The 17,960-nt window shown below is 40.9% G+C and overlaps 1 protein-coding gene across 2 annotated transcripts in view; it reads left to right on the forward strand.

The window, feature by feature from the left end:
• Positions 1 to 17,960, forward strand: part of KATNIP (katanin interacting protein) — a 361,314-nt gene that overhangs the window by 333,371 nt on the left and 9,983 nt on the right. For both annotated transcript variants that reach the window (XM_075830061.1, XM_075830062.1), the window contains one exon: positions 8,032 to 8,117. In XM_075830061.1, coding sequence (XP_075686176.1) covers positions 8,032 to 8,117 — 86 coding nt within the window. The remainder of the gene's footprint in view (positions 1 to 8,031; positions 8,118 to 17,960) is intronic.

Here is a 17,960-nt window from a genome sequence, read left to right on the forward strand (position 1 = left end):
CTTTTTGATAGTAGGCACCACATTTGCCCTGCACCAGTCCCTTGGTACTATACAAGTCACTAGAGAATCTCTGAATATTATGAAGAGGGGGACAGAAATAACTGAACTAAAGAGGATCTGTCACCAGATTATAAGTGCCCTATCTCCTACATAATCTGATCGGCGCTGTAATGTAGATAACAACAGTGTTTTTTATTTTGAAAAACGATCATTTTTGAGCAAGTTATGTACGATTTTAGATTTTGGCTAATTCGTTTCTTAATGCCCAACTGGGCGTTGTTTAACTTTTGACCGAGTGGGCGTTGTAAAGATAAGTGTATGACGCTGACCGATCAGCGTTATACACTTCTCTCCATTCATGTCCATTTGTATTCACCGCACAGCGTGATCTCGTCAGATCACGCTGTGCTGTCACATACACCCACATTAACTTTACTGAAGTTTCTTGAGAGTGAATAGACATTGCCTCCAGCCAGGATGTGATGTCTATTCACACTCCCGACACATCCGTAAAGATCACATCGCAAGATCACACTGTGCCGTAAGTAAGTCCCACGGAAACATTACCGAAGCAGTCACTGTCCCACAGAAATTTTACCGAAGCAGTCACCGCCCCCCTTATAAGCAGTACAAACAAGATGGTTAGTCAACTTCAGAAACATTAAATAAATATGCATGCAGGTTCTAATCTGCTGTAACTTTTATACATGTTTAATGAGAAAAAGAAAAGGATGCAGATGCACGCTACGGGCACTAAGATATATATGTATATATACATTTTTTATATTTTTATACATTTTTATTATTTTAAATTGCATTACTGCTATATTTATTATGCTGTGAGGTTCTTAGCGCTCAGTTTAATCAAATTGTGCGAGCCCACCTGCTACAACAAAGCGACCCCATACAGGGGTTCCCTTCACTGAACACTATACCTATATAGTTGGAGACTTACCTCTCTTGGGGCTAAGTCCACAAAATGAGCTTTGGTTAGGTAGGAGTCAGTTTTATACTGCTCTAATTAAAACCAGCCTTGGACAGGTGGGAGGAGCGCACGACTAAAACGGAGGCAGTCACTGCCCCCCATTGAGTATTCTCAACCATAATTTGTGGCATAACGAGCAAGCAGCACTTGACTCTTTCCATTTTTTACATCTTTGAAGAGGTGGCCGTGTTTCCTCCATTGCAGGCTGTAGGGAGTGCTACTTCAGTGAATGGGGTAACTAGACTCCTAATATGTCATTAGGTGAGGTTTCCAGAGGTAAGACTCGCACCTATTTAATGGGAATACCCCTTATAGAGGACCTGTCTCCACTCCTGACATGTCTGTTTTAGTAAATACTTGTATTGCTTATGATATATCAGTTCTGGAACATATTTTCTTAGAACTTTGCACTGTGCCATTCTTCTGTTAGACATTCTTCTTTAGACATTTATGAATGTATTGCCAACTGGATGTTAGCATTCCCCTTGTCAAAGGGGTGTGTCCCTACACAGTCTCACTTTGTCAGCACTGACACACACCCAACTGGTAACACCCATATGACAATTTATTCATAAATTTCTAGGAAGAATAACAGAGGAATGACCCAACATAAAGTGAAAGAAAAGATACTCCAGAATTGTTAGTTCATTTTATTAATGTTATTACATGTCAGGAGCAGTGACACCTCTTTAACCCCTTAACGACATCCGACGTACTATTACGTCGCTGTCGTTAAGTACTTAACGCAACACAACGTATAGGTATGTTGTGTTGCTAGTGCGGGCTCAGAAACTGAGCCCACACTATGTCCAGCAGGTGTCAGCTGTTTATTACAGCTGACACCCTTCTGCATGGCCAGGATCGCAGCTAGCCTCCAATACGGTCGATAGCCTAGAGTCGGGACCTAATAGGCTTGCTGTCAGTGTATGATTGACAGCACTAATGCATTTCACTACATGGGTAGTGCAATGTATTAGAGCAAAGATCAGAGGTGGAGGCTTTCAAGTCCCCTAGTGGGACAAAAAAAAAAGTTTATAAAAATGTTGAATAAAAGTGTCAAATTAAAAGTTTCAAGTTAATAAAAATATATACTGCCTTTTTTCCTATAATAAGTCTTTTATTATAGGAAAAGAATGAAAATGTTAAAAAACGACACATATTTGGTATCGCCACGTCCGTAACGACCCAAACAATAAAAATTATTATATTATTTTTCCGTTACGGTGAACACCGCAAAAAAAAAACAATGCCATAAGCTCAGTTTTTTTTATTACCACTCTCCCAAAACATGGAATAAAAAGTATTCAAATAGTAGAATGTACCCCAAAAATAGTGCCAGTTAAAACTACAACCCGTGCCACAAAAAAAACAAGCCCTTACACAGCTTTTTTGACTGAAAAATAAAAAAGAAATTGCTCTCAGAATATGGTGCCACAAAATATATATATATATATATATATATTTTTAAAAAGTGACTTTATTTTGCAAACGCTGCAAAACTTTTAAAAAAAACTATATACATATGGTATTGCCGTAATCGTATCAACCCGCAGAATAAAGTAAAATTGTCATTTATAGCGCATGGTGAACGCCGTGAAAAATAAAGAATAAAAAACATTATCAGAATTTATGGCTTTTTGTCACCTTGCTTGCAAAAAAGTGGAATAAAAATTTATGAAAAAATCGCGTGTACCCCAACATGGTACCAATGAAAATTACAGATTGTCCTGCAACAAATAAACTCTCACACAGCTCCATTGGCGAAAAAATTAAAAAGTTATGGCTCTCAGAATATGGCGACACAAATTGTGCAAAGTGTTCCAAAAGTGGATAAGATTGATCACCATTTATCAGTGCAACACTGGCCACACATCTGTAGATTATTATTTCTTTACTGCACTATTATACCCTCTTATTATGCCCTGATATACTCCGCACAGCTTACATATGCCCCCACATTATAAACTGAAATTCCAGTAAAACCCACACAGCACAAGCTAAATCTGCTCTCCAAAAGCCAAATGGTGCTACCTCCCTTCTGAACCTTACAGCGTGCCCAAACAGCCGTTTACGTCCACATATGTGGCATCGCCATACCCGGGAGAACCCGCTTAACATTATATGAGGTATTTGTTTTCAGTGGCACAAACTGGGCACAACATATTCTGCACTAAAATGGCACATCAGTGGAAAATTGCAATTTTCACTTTGCACCATCCGCTGGGCATTGATTTCTAATGAAAAAACACCTGTGGAGTCAAAATGCTCACTACTCTACACCCCTTAAAATGCCTTAAGGGGTGTATTTTCCAAAATAGGGGTCACTACTTTGTGGTTTGTTTTACTATTTGATCTCGGAGCCCTGCAATTGCTGTCCAATGCTGTGAAAATCACCAAAATAGGCATCAAATGCTCATGGTGCTCTTCGCTTCTGAGCCCCGTCATTTTCCATGCAAATAATAAATGCCTTGAGGGGTGTAGTTTCTAATATGGGGTCACTTCCTGAGTCCTTCCACTGTCCTCTTGTACCTCAGGATTTTGCAAATGCAACATGGCGCCCAATAATCAATCCAGCAAAATCTGCATGCCAAATAGCGCTCCTGCCTTTCTGAGTCCTGTCATGTATCCAAACAGCAGTTATGACCACTTGTGGGGTATTGCCGTATTCGGGAGAGATTGATTCACAAATTTTAGGGTGATTTTTCTCATTTATTCCTTGTAAAAGTGAAAAACGTCAACTTTTTTTCTCCTTTAACCTGTGTAGAAATTAAAAATGTCATCATTTTAGTGGAAATAAATGTTGATATTCATTTTTACCACCTATTTCCAATAAATTTTGCAACAAACCTGTGGGGTCTAAATGCTCACTATACCCCTCGATAAATTCCTTGGGGGCTTTAGTTTCCCAAATTAGGCCACTTTTAGGGGTTTCCTCTGTTTTGGTTCCTCAGGGGCTTTGCAAATGCGACATGGCAAGGGTTATTTATCCCGCACGGTGAACGCCGTAAAAGAAAATAATAATAAACCGTACCACAATCACAATTCTTTGGTCACTTCACCTCCCAAAAAATGGAATAAAAAGAGATCAAAAAGTCGCATGTACCTAAAAATGGTACTGATCGAAACTACAGTTCGTTACGCAAAAAACAAGTCCTCGCACGGCTTTATTGATGGAAAAATAAAAAAGTTCTGGCTCTTAGAATATGGTAACACAAAAAGTTAATGATTTTTTACAAAACGTATTTTATTGTGCAAACGCCATAAGACATAAACAAAAACCTATAAACATCTGGTATCGCCGTAATCGTATCGTATCATAGCGCACGGTGAACGCTGTAAAAAAAAATAGAATAAAAAAACAATAGTAGAATTGCTGTTTTTTAGTCACCACGCCACCTAAAAATAGAATAAAAACTGATCAAAAAGCCGCAGGCACCCCATTAAAACTACAATGAATTCCTCAAGGGGTCTAGTTTCCAAAATGGGGTCACTTTTGGGGGGTTTCCACTGTTTTGGCACCACAAGACCTCTTCAAACCGGACATGGTGCCTAATAAAAAAGAGGCCTCAAAATCCACTAGGTGCTCCTTTGTTTCGGAGGCCGGTGCTTCAGTCCATTACCGCACTAGGGCCACATGTGGGCTATTTCTCAAAACTGCAGAATCTGGGCAATAAGTATTAAGTTACGTTTCTCTGATAAAACCTTTTGCGTTATAAAAAACAATGGTATAAAGAGGATTTTCTGACAAAAAAAATATGTACATTTCACCTCTACTTTGCTCTAAATTTCTGTGAAACACCTAAAGGGTTCATAAACTTTCTAAATGCTGTTGTGAATACTTTGAGGGGTCTAGTTTCTAAAATGGGGTGTTTGATAGGGGTTTCTAATATATGGGCTCCTCAAAGCAACTTCAGAACTGAACAGTAACCTAAAAAAATAAATAAATGAGGCAATACTTTGCTTCTTACATTATACTGATAATGAGCCGTGCCCACCCCGAGATGACCCCAGTTTTGACCGTTTGTATAAACGGAGACCCCTATTAGACCGTTTCAGTGCCCGGTTTTCCCAAGCATACACCTCCGAGAAGTGTATTTCTATTGATGAGTCCTTGGTACATTTTAAAGGGAGGGTTCAATTCCGCGAGTACCTGCCGGGTAAGAGGGCAAGGTATGACGTGAAGATGTATAAGCTGTGCGAGAGTGCATCAGGGTATACCTACACATTTAGGATATATGAAGGGAAGGACACCAGTGCTCAGCCCCCAGAATGCCCCCACTTACTGGGAGTTAATGCAAAAATTGTGTGGGATTTGGTGTACCCACTGCTGGACCAGGGTCACCACCTCTACCTGGATAATTTTTATACCAGCGTCCCACTCTTCAACTGCCTCGCTTCCAGATGGCCTGCGGCACTGCTAGAAGAAATCTGAGAGGCCTCCCTAAGACTCTGCTTGGGCAAACAAGAAGGGGTGAGAGCAGGGCACATTCTAGCAGCAACATATTGTGTGTCAAGTACAAGGACAAGAGAGATGCCACACCAGTACCCATGTACCAGTACGAGGTACCAGTACAGAGACCCCCAAACCAGACTGCATCCTGGACTACAATAGGTACATGGGAGGGGTGGACTTGTCAGATCAAGTCCTGAAGCCCTACAGCGCCATGCGGTGTGGTATAAGAAGCTGGCCGGGCAGCTTATACAGATGGCTTTGTACAATGCGTACGTGCTACGTCGATGTGCAGGCCAGACGGGAATTTTCCTGGAATTTCAAGAGGTGATGATCAAGAACCTAATCTTTAGGGACCAAGAAGGGGGGGGGGGCACCCAGTACTTCTGGAAGCGAGGCCACACGCATTGTACCAGGGCAACACTTTCCAGGAGAAGTTCCCCAAACTGGCAAGAAGGGAAAAAGTCAAAAGAGGTGCAAAGTCTGCTATAAGAGGGGGATAAGGGAGGACACAATATATCAATGTGACACGTGTCCCGAAAAACCAGAGCTCTGTATGAAAGAGTGTTTTAAAATTTATCATACATCCCTTGGTTTATAATTTACCCCAATTTTACTTACGCTGATGCACTCTGCACAGCTTATCCCCCTCGTCTTTCCTCTCTGGGCCCTGTGGTGTGCCCAGGCAGCTGATAACAGCCCCATTGAGGGTATTGCCGCACCCAGGAGAACCCACATTACAGTTTATGTGGTGTATGTCTCCGGTCAAAATGCTCACTACACCTCTAGACTAATGCCTTAAGGGTGTAGTTTTTAAAACGGGGTCACTTCTTGCGGGTTTCAACTGTACTGGTACCTCAGGGGCTACTGCATACATGACTTTGCACCAGAAAATCCCCAGTAGGCCAAATATGCGCTCCTTTCCTGAGCCCTCCCATGGGCCCAAACGGCAGTTTATCACCACAAATAGGGTATTGCCGCACTCAGAACAAATTGGGCAACAAAATGGAGTATTTTATTTCTTGTAAAAATAAAAAATTTTGAGCTAAAACTACATATTATTGGAAAAAATATATTTTTTTTTTAATTCCCAGCCCAATTCAAATAAGTTCTGTGAAGAAACTATGGGGTCTAAATTGGCACATTACCCATAAATTAATTCCTTGAGGGGTGTAGTTTCCAAAATGGGGTCACTTCTGGTGGGTTTCCATTGCTTTGAAACCTCTGGGGCTCTGCAAATGCGACATGGCACCCGAAAACCAATCCAGCAAAATCTGGACTCCAACAAACACATAGCGCTGCTTTCCTTCTGAGCCCTCCCATGGGCCCAAACGGCAGTTTATCACCACAAATAGGGTATTGCTGTACTCAGGACAAATTGGGCAACAAAATGGGGTATTTTGTTCCCTGTGAAAATAAGACATTTTGATCACAAATGACATTTTATTGGAAAAAATTAAATTTTTTTAATTTCACATCCCAATTCAAATAGGTGCTCTGAAAAAACTGTGCGGTCAAAATGGTAACAACAACCATAAATAAATTCCTTGAGGGGTGTAGTTTCCAAAATGGGGTCACTATTGCGGGATTTCTACTGTTTTGGCACCTCAACACCTTTTCAAACCTGGCATGCTGCCTAAAATATATTCTAATAAAAAAGAGGCCTCAAAATGCACTAGGTGCTTCTTTGCTTCTGGGGCTTGTGTTTCAGTCCACGAGCACACTAGAGCCACATGTGGGACATTTATAAAAACTGCAGAATCTGGACAATACATATTTAGTAGTATTTCTCTGGTAAAACCTTCTGTGTTACAGAAAAAAAATTGAATAAAATTGAAATTCAGCAAGAAAAATGAAATTTGCAAATTTCACCTCCACTTTGCTTTAATTCCTGTGAAATGCCTGAAGGGTTAAAAAAAACTTTCTAAATGCTATTTTGAATACTTTGAGGGGTCTAGTTTTTAAAATGGGGTGTTTTATCAGGGTTTCTAATACATAGGCCCCTCAAAGCCACTTCAGAACTGCAGAGGTACCTTAAAAAAAAGGCTTTTGAAATTTTATTAAAAATATGAGAAATTGCTGTTTATGTTCTAAGCCTTGTAACATCCAATAAAAATAAAAGAATGTTCAAAAAACGATGCCAATCTAAAGTAGACATATGGGAAATGTGAACTAGTAACTATTTTGGGTGGTATAACCGTCTGTTTTACAAGCAGATGCATTTAAATTCTGAAAAATGCTATTTTTTCGAAATTTTGCAATTTTTCACCGATAAACACTGAATATATCAACCAAATTTTACCACGAACATGAAGCCCAATGTGTCGCGAGAAAACAGTCTCAGAATCGCTTGGATAGGTTTAAGCATTCCGACGTGATTACCACATAAAGTGAAATATGTCAGATTTGAAAAATGGGCTCTGAGCCTTAAGGCCAAACGTAGGCTGCGTCCTTAAGGGGTTAAGGGGTTAATGTTACACAATAAAACATGGGGAAAAAAACACAAAAGGGGGTAATTACATGTATAGGCTGTGTATGACAAATAATATTTTGTAATGTAACCTGAATGTCATAATATATTGTCATTTTATTGCAGCAATCATGTAGAAGATCAAGATGTAAGAATGATGAATGATAATAAAGTTGTTGTCCACTTCAAGAAAAGCCAAAATGCTGATCCAGGTCTGTATTTCAATTTGTATATAGTATCATTAAACATAATTTTTTTTATTCTGTTTTAATTAGGCTGACAACAGCATTATGGACATACTCGCCAGGGACTTCAAACCATTTAGTATCTTTTTTATTTAAGAAGGTCCAGCATTTACAGTTGCCACAGGAAAAACTGTTGATCACTCTGTGTGGGTGGAGACCATAGCTTTTTATATAAAATAACTGTATCAATTTACAGGAAACTATATATTCTAAGCTCCGCATCTTCCCCTCTATTATATGCTCAAATAGGGTAGCATAGGAGACCTATGAACCCAAAATGTTAAAATAATAAACTTGTCAACACACTTACTTTTAGGATTCTTCACCATTTCCCTGCCACTTCTGTTCAGGTCCCCCACCATAGGAACAACACGACATGTAAGGAGCCTAGCCAATCACAGCCTTTGACAGTGAATACATTTCCAATTTAGACAGAAACAGACTTGATATGTTGTTAGGGTGCATGCACTCACATGAGATGGTCTGCATTCCCAAAATATTTCCAAAGTAGTGGTTGAGATCAGCATCTGTTTTCAATGAATTTCCCATCATCATTGTACAAAAAATAGAAACGTTTTGACCCATTACATTGACTTGTTGTCCAAAACCACATCAACACAGCAGTCTGCAATCGGCTGGCTGCTAATATGGCATATCGTGCCTATAGACAACATGTCATTACACAGGCATTTTGCTGCAGCAACACTATATATTAAAAAATTTTTCTTACACCTGAATTATAAAATAAAAAAACATATTTTATACCCCCATGCTCGATAAAAAATATACCATAAAAATGACACCGATTACTTTAAACATGTCATTTAAAAAAACGCTTTCAAATTTATGTTTGTTGTTAAAAGTCTGACCCAAGCAGAATCTACGATGCACAAGAGTTCATACAGTTAGGTCCATAATTATTTGGACTTTGACACAAGTTTTGGCATTTTAGCTGTTTACCAAAACATATTGAATATACAGTTATATGATCAATATGGTCTTCAAGTGCAGATAGCTTTAATTTGAGGGTATTCACATCCTAATTTGAGAAGGGTTTAGGAGTTACAGCTCTTTAATATGTATCTGCCTCTTTTTCAGGGGAGCAAAGGTAATTGGACAATTATCTCAATAGCTATTTAATGGGCAGCATGGGCTATATCCTCATTAATCCATCATCCATTAAGCAGGTAAAAGGTCTGAAGTTGATTCCAGTTGTGGCATTTGCATTTGGAAGCTGTTGCTGTGAACCCACAACATGATGTCAAAGGAGCTCTCAATGCGAGTGCAAGCCCATCGTTAGGCTTAAAAAAATGAAGAAATCCATCAGAGAGATAGCCCAAATGTTAGGAGTGGCCAAATCAACAGTTTGGTACATTCTTGAAAAAAAAAGAGCGCACTGGTGATCTCCTGAACTCCAAAAAGCCCGGATGTCCACGGTAGATAACAGTGGCAGATGATCGCCAAATTCTTTCCATGGTGAAGAAAAAACCCTTCACAACATCTACCCAAGTGAAGAATACTCTCCTGGAAGTAGGTGTATCAGTATCTAAGTCTACCATAAAGAGAAGAGTTCATGAGAGCAAATACAGAGGATTCACCACAAGGTGCAAACGATTAATCGGCCTCAAAAATACAAATGCCAGTGTCACACCACTGGGCCACACCGCTGTAGCAGGGAGGCAGCTGGCCAAACAACAGAGCACCCAATCAATATATAGTCCTAGTCTAGGGTACCTGAATAGTCCAGACAGTGGCCGAGGCTTTAGCACGGATGGAGGTGGGTGCAGCAAGTTATGCAGGACGTGACGGATGACAGCAGGTGCAGCAAGTTGCGCCAGACGTGGCGGATAACCCTGGATGTGGTAGATGACACTGGACGTGGCAGATGCCAGCAGGTGTAACAGGTTGCGCCAGACGTTGCGGATAACACTGGATGTGGTTGATGACACTGGACGTGGCAGTTGATAGCAGGTGCAGTAGGACACGACTCCAACACTAACAGGCTCAGGAACAAGAACACAGCATGGGATACAGGCAGCAGGGCACAGGAAACAACGGGAACAGGATAACACTAAGGGACCATTTGCAAGACTGACATGGGAATACTAACAACGCTCTGGCAATGAGTAAAAGGGCAGGGCCCTTCTTATAGTCCAGGGGAATCATGGGCTAAATGATGATGATGATGATGATGATTCCCATTAAGGCCGGGAACGAGCGTGCGCGCGCACATAGTGGACCGGAGTGGAAGTGAGTGATGGCGTCTCTGGGGAAGGAGATGCGAGCCAGCGCTCACAGATCCGTGGCTGCGGGGCGGGGGGTGAGTAAACCCGACGGTCCACGGCCATGGACGCTACAGCCAGATTAGACTTTGCCAAAGAACATCTAAAGAAGCCAGCCCAGTTCTGGAACACCATTCTTTGGACAGATGAAACTAAGATCAACCTGTACCAGATTGATGGGAGGAAGAAAGTATAGAGAAGGCTTGGAACAGCTCATGATCCAAAGCACACCACATCCTCTGTAAAACATGGTGGAGGCAATGTGATGGCATGGGAATGCATGGCTCCCAAAGGCACTGGGTCACTAGTGTTTATTGATGATGTGACTGAAGACAGAAGCAGCCGGATGAATTCTGAACTGTTCAGGGATATACTTTCTGCTCAGATTCAACCAAATGCAGCAAGGTTGATTGGACGTCGCTTCACAGTACAGATGGACAATGACCCAAAACATACTTCGAAAGCAACCCAGGAGTTTTTTAAGGCAAAGAAGTGGAATATTCTGCAATGGCCAAGTCAATCACCAGATCCTAACCCAATCGAGCTGCATTTCACTTGCTTAACCTCTTAACGCCGAAGGACGGATATATCTGTCCTCAGCAGCTGCTAGTTCGCGCAGGAGAACGGATATATCCGTCCTGTGATGGCGCGGGTACTGTCACTGTACCCACGCGATCAGCAGCAGGAGCACAGCTGTTATACACAGCCTGGCTCCTGCTGCAACGCGCTCAGATTCCGGCAGTTTAACCCATTAAATGCCGCTGTCAATAGTGACAGCGGCATCTAATGTGTTTGACAGAGGGAGGGAGCTCCCTCTGTCTCCCGATCGGCGCCCCGCAAACAAATCGCGGGTCGCAGTCGGGTTTCCATGACAGCCGGGGGTCTAAGAAAGACCCCCAGGTCTGTCTTCCGCAACTGCCTGTTAGGCGATGCCGGAGGCATGACCTAACAGGTTGCCTGTCAGTTTTACACTGACAGGCAATAATGCTTTGGTATACTAAGTATACCAAAGCATTATATATGCGATCGGCACATCGCATAGTGAAGTCCCCTGGTGGGACTAAAAAAAAATATGTCAATCAGTTAAATAAAGCTTGTGAAAAAAATAAAATAAAATTTACAGTGAAAATCAAATAAAAAGTGGTTTTATTTAGTAAGTGTCAAAACAAATCACACATACACATATATGGTATCCCCGCGTTCGTAACAACTTGACCAATAAAACGAACACATTAATTAAACCGCCGGATGAACGGCGTCCAAAAAAAACGCAAAAAACAATGGCAAAATTCGCTCTTTTCTCCCATTCCCCCCAATAAAAAATTAAATAAAAATTAATCTATAAGTCCTATGTACCCCAAAATAGTACTAATGAAAACTACACATTGGCCCGCAAAAATCAAGCCCACATACGGCCACATTGATGGAAAAATAAAAACGTTACGGCTCTTGGAATGCGGCGATGCAAAAAAAAGTAGAATAGAATAAAGTTAACATGTTATTTACGCTGCATAGTAAACGGCGTAAATTTATAACGTGAAAATCAATGCTGGAATAGCTGCTTATTTTCAATACTCTCCTAAAATAAAGTTAATAAAAGTTAATCAATATATTATAAGCATCTAAAAATGGTACAATTACAAAATACAACTCGTCCCGCAAAAAACAAGCCCTTATACGGCGATGTCGACGGAATAAAAAAAAAGTTATGACTCTTGGAATGCGACCGTGAAAAAACAAAAAATAATCCTTGGTCATTAACGTGCAAAATGGCCCGGTCATTAAGGGGTTAAGACAAAACTTAACCCCTTAGTGACCAACAGTACGCCTTTTTACGTTCCTCACTAATGGGCTTTAGGCTAATGCGACGCCTTTTAACGTGATCGCATTAGCCTAAAATAGCGCCGAAATTAAAGATCGGGGCTCCGTTCTCTCAGCTACCGGAGGTAGCTGAGAGTTCGGGGCAACGACCAGAGACCATAACGAGTGGTCTCTGGTCACGTGATCGCCGTGAATCGCTATTTCACGGCGTTCACGCTAAACCGGCAGATAATCGCCATTTCTCTCTCCTCTCATGGAATAACTCCTTAGAGAGGAGAGAGAACGGGTAAATAGTGCGTCCCCCCCCCTCCCACGTCCGATCCCCCCCCGTCCGATTCCCCTTCATGTCCGATTCCCCCCCCCGGTCCGATCCCCCCCCCCACGGTCCGATTCCCCCCCCCCCAAATGGCGCCCGAGTGCGCTTTGCATGTCTTACCTGTGTCGTCATCTGGCACAGCAACAATCAGGGACCGTTGTGACTGGTCCCTGATCAGGTGATCTCTGTGATAAAACCTATCACAGAGATCACTGACAGTTATTTTCAAAACACAGCCAGGACATGGGCTGTGTTTCTCCCTCCTCCCATTGTAGTTGTTCTGAGAGGAGAGAGAAATCAGTCTAAGTCCTGTGCTGTGAAGAAAGAAAGTGATAAAAAATCATAGTTCTTATACATACATATATATATATATATATATATATATATATATATAATATATCAAATCTATATTAGCGTCAGCGCTAGATTAGCGTCAGCGCTAGTTTAGCGTTAGTGCTAGTTTACCGTTAGTTCTAGTTTAGCGTTAGTGCTAGTTTAGCGTTAGTTTAGCGTTACTTTAGGGTTAGGGCTAGTTTAGCGTTCGTGTTTAGGGCCGTTTAGAATTAATTTTACGTCTGTTATATAAAAAAAAATATCTATAAAAAATATATATATATATATAAAAAAAAATAATAATAATTTGTGTCGTTTTTAGGATTTTAGGTTTACTTTAGGGTTAGGACTTATAGGGCATATATATATATATATATATATATATATATATATATATATACATACACATCTATAAATATGTCTCAGCGTATGTACAGCGCGGAGCAAGCCTACGCCTTGCTATGTTCCGACACTTCTGAAAGCGAAACAGACACCGCTTCAGAATTTGTTCCAGACAGTGACAGTGACGATTCTAATTCCACCGCTGAACCCCATAGTCCTATGGTGGTGGATACGTCAGTCGCTGTAGGGTGTCAGGTGTCAAGTGCAGGGCCGAGTGTTGCAGTCCCTCCCGTGATGTGGGATCCTGCACTATCATTTTCCCCCCAAGTACCCCAATTTGAAGCGACCCCAGGAATTAGTGTCGACGTCCAAAATTTTACCCCCTATAATTTTTTTAATTTATTTATATGTGATACGGTCCTAGACTTGATAGTCCAGCAGACTAATCTGTATGCTAGGCAGTTTGTTCTACAAAAGCCTGCGTCTATGTACTCCAGAATGTGGAGCCCCACAAGTGTCCCAGAAATAAAAAAAAATTTAGGCATTACCCTCAATATGGGTTTGGTTAAAAAACCCTCTGTCCGGTCCTACTGGACTTGTAATGCTGTCCACGCTACCCCTGTATTTGCAGCAGTGATGTCCAGAAACCGCTATGAGGCCCTAATGCGATTCATGCATTTTACTGATAATTCCCAAGTCCCCCCAAGAAGTGACCCAGCCTATGATCGGCTTAATAAATTAAGGCCATTAATCACCCTTCTAAGTGATTTATTTCTAAAGTTGTACACCCCTGACAAAAATTTGTCAGTAGATGAATCGCTCATGAGCTTCAAAGGGCGTCTTTCCTTTCGTCAATTCATCCCTTCCAAACGAGCCAGATATGGGGTGAAATTGTACAAAGTGTGTGAGAGCACAACGGGTTACACCTGCGGTTTCAAAATCTATGAAGGCAGGGACTGCCAAATTTATACCCCAGGCTGCCCAGAAACTATTGGCACCTCTGGCAAAATTGTGTGGAACCTAATGGAGCCATTTCTGCACAAGGGGTACCACGTCTATACAGACAATTTTTATACCAGCGTTGCCCTTTATAAAGCCCTCCATGCTGCAAATACAGGGGCCTGTGGGACAGTACGGAAGAACAGACTGGGACTCCCACAACAGTTGGTGTCCAGGCGTTTGGGAAAAGGAACATCCATGGCCCTTGCAAGTCAGGAATTGCTTGCAGTGAAGTGGGCCGACAAGAAGGATGTCTACATGCTGTCCACCGTACACACGGACACCACTGTGGCAATTACGGAGAGGGGGGCTACCACTGCAAAGCAGAAACCTGTCTGTGTAACAGACTACAACAAATTTATGGGGGGTGTAGACCTTTCCGACCAGGTGCTTCAGCCTTACTTGGTGAAGCGCAAAAATAAGGCCTGGTACAAAAAGGTAGCAATCTACCTCATCCAGGTTGCTACCTATAACAGTTTTGTTATTTTCAAAAAAGCCCAAGGAACGCTCACTTTCCTTCAATTTCAGGAGAAGGTCATTGAGCATCTCCTTTTTGAGTCCACTATACCGGCACAATCCTGCGAATCTGAGGATGTGCGCAGGCTTTCAGAGCGCCACTTTTTACACCCTATTCCCTCCACTGAGACCCAAAAATATCCCCAAAAAAGGTTACGGGTATGTAGCAAGCATGGCAGGAGGAGGGATACCCGCTTTTATTGCCCCATGTGTCCATCAAAACCAGCCCTTTGTAACTACCCCTGTTTCGAAACCTTTCACACGGTTGCAAATTACTAGAATTTAACACAAAAAAAAAATGGGTTGGGGGCCTTTTTAGGGAGTCAATTTCTTTATATTTTCTTTTTAGTTCGTGGGCTTTCCAAGTAGGGATTATTTCTTGTGGGAGAGGTTGTAGAGCACATTTTTTTCAGACCGTGAAACTAATTTTACCCCTTATGATTTTTTTTATTTATTTGTGGGTGATCAAGTGCTGGAATTAATTGTCCAGTACAAAATCCCACATCCACAATTTTTTTATTTTGACTGTTCTTATGACTATGTCCTGCCACATACAGCTGTTACATTCCTAATTCTGTACCGTGATACGGGCATGATCTTTTTTTTTATTTGGAGGATCTCTAATAATTGAGCTGTTCCTTATCAATACACCATGGGCTTTGTTACGGTTCTTCTGGAAATACTGACATCATTTTGGGGATTAGTGATCCTTTACTGTTCCTATAGATGGTTTTGGACACTGTCCTTTTATATATTCTGTAGGTGATTGGTTGTTTTGTGCACATAGCGGTTCCTACCTTGCCGGGCAGGGGCCTGTTATGGTGTACCGCGTCACTTGGCACATTCGTCCCTCATAAGGATTGATGGAGCTAAAGAGACGTTGTACAACCAGTCACTGAAAAAAAAAAACCTTGTCTTGACAGCCCTGCAGGTGTTCTTCTATCTAGTGAACAGACTCGAGTTTGCAACATAGTTGGATACATTTTCCTCCATTTGTTTGAAGATATTGCCCGTCACTCCAGTACAGTTTATTTTTTCCTCTCTGACTGATTTTATATTAGGACAGAATTCTGTCCACAATGACATCATAATGGCACCAACTGCTTCTTCAGCAAGACATAGTCATAAGTACAGGCAAATACGTCTATAGCGACATGTATCCGTTATGAATACACGGCTTCACTTCTATTCTGTGCCGCACAAATTTATTAATGTGGCATATTTCTAACAAAATAACCTTCTACCACGTCTCCTCTATTTCATGTGGAAACGTAATAAAAGCTTGAAGAAAACATTATATACCCATAGTGTCTGAAATGATACCCATTATTTCCTCCTTTAAAAAATTTTTGGTCCGCATGCCCACTACACCACTACATGAATACCTTTAGGGGTTTAGTTTTTAAAATGGGGTCATTTCTGCGTGGTTTTTTTTTTTGTTCAGGCAGCTCAATGCCTCTAAATGCATGATATGGGGCCTAGAATTTATTCAATTGTGCCCTGAAAGCCAAAGGGTGCTCCCTCTCTTTTTGGCCCAGCCACACGTCTAATAAGCAGATTGGGGCAACAATGAGAGTATTTTTGAAAACAGGAGAAACGGGGTGATAGATTTTGGGGTGTGTTTCTTCATTTTCATGTTCGCTTTACAAAGAAATCGGTCTTCAAAGTGATACTTTTATATAAAAAGTGTTTGTTTTTTTTAATTTCACCTGCTAAGCATTAAATTTAGCAAAAAACTGTGGGGTCAAAATACTCACTACACCCCTAGATAAATACCTTAAGGGGTCTAGTTTTCTAAATGGGGTCGTTTATGGGGAGTTTCTATCGTTCTGGTAGTTCAAAACCTCTCCAAATGTACAGTGGGGCCTAAAACATTTTCAAGCAAAATAGGAGTCCTGAAAGCCTCCGGGTGCTCCCTTTCTTTCGGGCCCTGCTGTGTGTCCAGGCAACACATTAGGGTCACAATGGGGGCATTTTTGAAAACAGGAGAAACAGGGTGATAGATTTTGGGGTGTGTTTCTTCATTCTTATGGTCGCTTTACACAGAAATCGGTCTTCAAAGTGATACTTTTATGAAAAAAGTGATTTTTTATTTTTTTTCACCTGCTATGCATTAAATTTAGCAAAAAACTGTGGGGTCAAAATACTCACTACACCCCTAGATAAATACCTTAAGGGGTCTAGTTTTCTAAATTGGGTCGTTTATGGGGAGTTTCTATCGTTCTGGTAGTTCAAAACCTCTCCAAATGTACAGTGGGGCCTAAAACATTTTCAAGCAAAATAGGAGTCCTGAAAGCCTCCGGGTGCTCCCTCCCTTTCGGGCCCTGTCGTGTGTCCAGGCAACGCATTAGGGTCACAATGGGGGCATTTTTGAAAACAGGAGAAACAGGGTGATAGATTTTTGGGTGTGTTTCTTCATTCTCATGGTCGCTTTACAAAGAAATCGGTCTTCAAAGTGATACTTTTATGAAAAAAGTTAAATTATATTTTTTTATGCCTGCTTTGCATGAATTCTTACAAAAAAACTGTGGGGTCAAAATACTTACAACACCCCTTAATAAATACCTTAAGGGGTCTAGTTTTCAAAATGGGGTCACTTGTGGGGGTTTCCACCATTCTGACACCTATGAGCCTATGAAAACCTGGCTTGGTGCAGGAAAACAAAATGTACTACAAAATTTATAAAATTATTACTTAACTTGTAAGTCTTCTAAATTGCTAAAAAATTAATTTTTTTTTTCAAAAGTGCTGCCAAAATAGAGTAAAGAGATGGAAATATATATTTAATAAAAAATTTTTTACAGTATGCGTGTACATATGTCACATATTGCAGTTAAAAATAGGGAAAAATGATAATTTTTACAAAATTTCTTCAATTTTTCTATTTTTTAAGTTATTTCCGCAAATCGTATCAGTCTACTTTTACCACTAAAATAAAGTACAACATGTGACGAAAAAACAATGTCAGAATTACTTGGATATTCAAAACTTTCACAGAGTTATTCTCTGATAAAGTCACACATACCAGATTTGACAAATTTGGCTTGTTCATTAAGGTCCAAACAAGCTTGGTCACTAAGGGGTTAAGGCAGAAAGACCCAAAACAAACAACAGCAACAACAACAACTGAAGACAGCTGCAGTAAAGGCCGGACAAAGCATCACAAAGGAGGAAAGCCAGCGTTTGGTGATGTCCATGGGT

The sequence above is a fragment of the Rhinoderma darwinii genome, chromosome 6 (genome assembly GCF_050947455.1).
Source record: "Rhinoderma darwinii isolate aRhiDar2 chromosome 6, aRhiDar2.hap1, whole genome shotgun sequence".
NCBI lineage: Eukaryota > Metazoa > Chordata > Amphibia > Anura > Rhinodermatidae > Rhinoderma > Rhinoderma darwinii.